Source organism: Sinocyclocheilus anshuiensis, unplaced genomic scaffold (genome assembly GCF_001515605.1).
Source record: "Sinocyclocheilus anshuiensis isolate Anshui unplaced genomic scaffold, SAMN03320099.WGS_v1.1 scaffold130, whole genome shotgun sequence".
In the NCBI taxonomy this organism is placed as follows: domain Eukaryota; kingdom Metazoa; phylum Chordata; class Actinopteri; order Cypriniformes; family Cyprinidae; genus Sinocyclocheilus; species Sinocyclocheilus anshuiensis.
The window spans coordinates 2,213,677-2,218,175 of record NW_015544207.1 but is presented as its reverse complement, the minus strand read 5'-3'; the positions used below and the strand labels follow the sequence as shown (position 1 = coordinate 2,218,175).

The window sequence follows — 4,499 nt, the reverse complement described above, 5'->3', positions numbered from 1 at the left end:
TAAAAAAAAAAAAAAAAAACGCTTATTCTAAGCAGTACTAATCTAGCGATATCTCCAGAGTGGCACTGCGCTAATGGAAGTCTAATGATTTGCTATCAGGCCCTGCTGAGGAAGCTGCTCCCTCCACTGATGCTCCAGCTGAGGGTAAATCATTTTGGTTTGGTCATGAGTTTTAATTATTCCATTTCAGTTTGGATCCAGATGCTTTATAATGTGAGATACACCCTTCAGAAAAAGAAAATTCATAAAGTTCATTCTCAAATGCTTTGATTGTGTTGTTTTTATTTTATTGACATATAGCATTAAAATCGTTGATGCATGTGAATGAATCAAACTCTGAATCCTAATATTCCTGCATATTTGTTCATCAGCTGCTCCTGCTGAAGCTGCACCTGTAGAAGAGCCACCTAAAGCCCCAACACCACCTCCTCCAGCAGGTAAACCATCCATCCACCAAATCCATCCATTCAGCCACCCACCCAAGCATCCATCCATCCCTCCATCCTATTCAGCCTTCCACCCATAAATCCCCACACCCACCCAATCAATCAATCAATCAATCGATACATCCATCCCCTCAGTCAATCAATCATCCATCCATCCACCCACCCACCCAATCTATCCACCCATTCATCTATCCATCTGCCCAATCAATCCACCCATTCATCTATCCATCCATGAATCCACCCAATCAATCCATCCATCCATCCACCCAACCTTACTTACCCATCCATCCACCTAAACAATCCACCTATCCACGAATTCTCTCAATCATCCGTCTATTCCATGCACACATCCACCAAATCCACCCAAACCATCCATCCCCATCCATCAACCCAATCTCATCTACCCATCCATCCATTCGTCCAATCAATCCATCTACAAAATGAACCCCACCTATTCATCCATCCACCCAATCAATACACCTATCCACGAATCCACCCAATCATCCGTCCATCCATGCACACATCCACCAATCCACCCAATCATCCATCCCCATCCATCCACCCAATCTCACTTACCCATCCCTCCATTAGCCCAATCAATCCATCTGCTCAATCCATCCATAAAATTGACCCCACCTATTCATCCATCCATCCATCCACCCAATCAGTTCACCCATCCATGAATCTACCCAATCATCCGTCCATCCACGCACACATCCACTAAATCCACCCACTCAATCCATCCATCCCCATCCATCCACCCAAACTCACCCATCCATCCATTCGCCCAATCAATCCATCCACAAAATTGACCCCACCTATTCATCCATTCATCTGTCCTATCAATCCATCCACCTACCCAAACAATCAATCAATCAATCACTCTATCCATCCATACATCCATCGAATCTGCCCAATCATCCATCCATCTACCCAGTCTACCCACCCATTCATCCATCCATCAGCCCAAACAACCCATCCATCCACAAATCCACCCAATCACCCATTCATCCACACACCCATCCACCAAATCTTCCCAATCCACCCCACCTATTCATCCATTCATCTGCTATATCAATCCATCCATCTACCCAATCAATAAATCCATCATATCCTTCTTTTAATATTTTCAATACTAAAGAAATGCATGTGTTTTTCTGCTATGAATTCATTGTATATATGTCTCTAATGAATGTGCAGTGCCCACAAGTGCCCCTCAGAACCTCAGTGTGGATAATGTCAATGAAACCTCAGTCACTCTTAAGTGGAGATCCCCGGAGAATATTGGCTCTGGGCTGGATGGATATACCATGGAATACTGCAAGGAAGGATGTGCGTATATTCTCTCAGTATTGCTGATAAGCTCTTTAGGCTGAGGGATAGTGTTTCAATCATCGTGCCTTCTTCTTGAAATTGAACCATGTTGAACTATCAGATGTCATCAGAAAAGTGGGTTATATGACAGTCTGTTTTAGCACCTGTCTTTGAGATGTCACCACAGACTGATTTATAGCTAGCTCCTCCAGGTCTCCCTATTAGGAAGGGATGCTTTCAACCAACTGTCACCGTATCTGCACACCCCACATTTAGATTTGTGGATGTATACTGACATCACCACTAGTGTGTTGGGAAATTCATATTTGATGTTTAACTGGGTAGTTGACGCATAACATCCACACGCTTTTTCTATAAACAACAAGATTTTAGGTTTCAAATTTTTAGGAATGTATAATGTATTATCAAAATACTGTAATGCATAATTTATAATCACCTTTTTGCCTTTACTAGTTGATTTGATATGTTTCTGTGGTGAGTTTTTTTTAAGTGCAAAAATAATAAAATAATAAAATAAAATAATTATTTTGATAAAACTATTAAAAGTCTTGCTTAAAATATTTTTTTAATTGTACATGGAATATAGCATATTCCAATAATAGTTCATGTCAAACTGCAGTTAAATCTACCCTTTATTACCTAGTTATATTAAGTTCTATGAACATTATAATATTATATATATGTTTATATTGTCAAAAGTTTATTATTTTTTACTATTATATACATATATTAAATTTCCATATATGAAATATACCGTCATATGAAGTAAAAACATATATTAAACCTATTAAAAATTGGAACAATTTCAAATAGCACATATATCTAACCCATACAAATATATGTTTATACATATAATACATTTTTGAGATATATGTCATGTACATGTATATCCGTCCTAAATCCTGTCAATAAACATTGATATTATATAATAAATATAAATGATAGACATGTCATGTGTTTAAAAATGGATAACCAAAACATATATAAACATACAGATTTCTTTGTATATATGTGGTTTTAATTTGCATTTTTTTGTTAAAGTTGTATATATAAATGTTGAAATATGTTTGCTACCATATAAAAACTCATATGCATATCTACAAATACATATTTTACTATGGTGATTTTATGATCTTCAGCTACCCATAGAATGTACATATGTGAAAATTATAGGTAACATATACTGCAATATCACTCTTAAAATAGGGAAAACATATATATCATTTCATTTTTGTATGGGGCTGGTCAGTCTATAACCAGTTATATGTACTTGTATATAAATATATTTATATTTACGAGTGTACTTTGTTCAGATCTCTAGGAGGATTTAAAACTCATAGGTTCTCGTCATCTGTCCATTTTTACACTATACAGCTTCTGAATGGGTGCTTGCCAATAAAGAGCTCATCACGTCCAACCGGTTTGTCATTAGCGGCCTGACAGCCGGAGACCTACTTAACATTCGTGTGGTGGCAGTGAATGCTGGAGGCCGCAGCGAGCCCGTCGCTCTGGCACAGCCCGTCACCGTCCGGGAGATCATGGGTGAGTGTCTGTACACTGTTAGACCTGCATGTGTGGGGGACAGATGAAAGTGAAGGGACGTCTGATTACTTCATAGTGTTCATTTTGAGTGTATTCTCTGAGCCCTGGCTCATGTGGCTTACTGCCGGAGCTCAGATGACAGTATGTGTTTCCCTACAGCGAGGGGAGCAGTGGAAGTGGACGGCCTACAGCCTGTAGCTACCTCTCTTGCCCTCAATGGGTTCAACAGCTGTGGGTATATAAATCCCATTGGCTTGTGCCGACAAGAGCTTTCATTAGCATTTAAATTACAAACATAAAGACCTAAGGCTGTCAGTGCAATCTGAGCTCACGGCTGAGAAACACTGTAAACACATACTGTACATTTGTCTCCTAAATAGAGCGAAGGTACTTATATAAATGTGTTTTTTAAAGATTTTTTATCAAAGGATCATATGAACTGCTTTCGTTGCTAGTGTGACTGTGGGGTCAAGAAGTGTTTATATTCAGTGCTTGGTTCTTTGCCCTTGCACTTCACCACTTTCATTAGGGGATCTTGACCTTGATGCATTTATTACTATAGTTATAACTGCTTGCAAGTAAAACAGTTATTATTTGGTTGGATCAAGACTGTTTTTTTTTTTAATATAGGGTAATGCAGTATTCTCAAGAGTGAGTCTACATTAACTGTTAAAAGGTGAAACATTATTATATGCCAATATATTATTGCATAAATAATCGAGATAAAGCGCAAACAATACATTTGTCATAAATTATTTCTGTCATAAGTTACTCATGTTTTTCAAACCTGTACGACTTTCTTTCTTCTGCATAACATAGAATAAGATATTTAAAAGCAAAATATATTCTTTTAAAACCAGTTTTGGTTACCATTGACATCCATAGTATTGACAAAAACTACAGATTTTCTTATAATATAAAATATTATGTTCCTTAAAGTAAATGATGACAGAATGGGGGTGAACTATCCCTTAAAATTTAGTTAAATCTACACTTATAAGTTTATATTTTCATTATGAAATAATTTTAAATATTTTATTATTTTTATGTTATTAAATATCATTTTGAAATATATAATAAAGAATTTTAAATAAATGAATGTATCTATAATAATTGTACTAAATTTAAACAAATGTATTGAATGTAAATATATTTTTGGAAACTTTACATTTTCAA

At 36.6% G+C, this 4,499-nt stretch overlaps 1 protein-coding gene across 3 annotated transcripts in view; it reads left to right on the top strand.

Moving 5' to 3' along the window:
• LOC107696960 (myosin-binding protein H-like) overlaps nucleotides 1–4,499 on the top strand; it is a 30,197-nt gene that overhangs the window by 2,262 nt on the left and 23,436 nt on the right. For 2 of the 3 annotated variants that reach the window (XR_001635141.1, XM_016497536.1), the window contains exons 2-5: nucleotides 100–144; nucleotides 372–437; nucleotides 1,647–1,778; nucleotides 3,156–3,323. Coding sequence is in view for 1 of the 3 variants with exons in the window: in XM_016497536.1 (XP_016353022.1) it covers nucleotides 100–144; nucleotides 372–437; nucleotides 1,647–1,778; nucleotides 3,156–3,323 (411 nt within the window). In the remaining 2 variants the exon portion in view is untranslated. The remainder of the gene's footprint in view (nucleotides 1–99; nucleotides 145–371; nucleotides 438–1,646; nucleotides 1,779–3,155; nucleotides 3,324–4,499) is intronic. The other variant, XR_001635142.1, reaches the window with a different exon arrangement.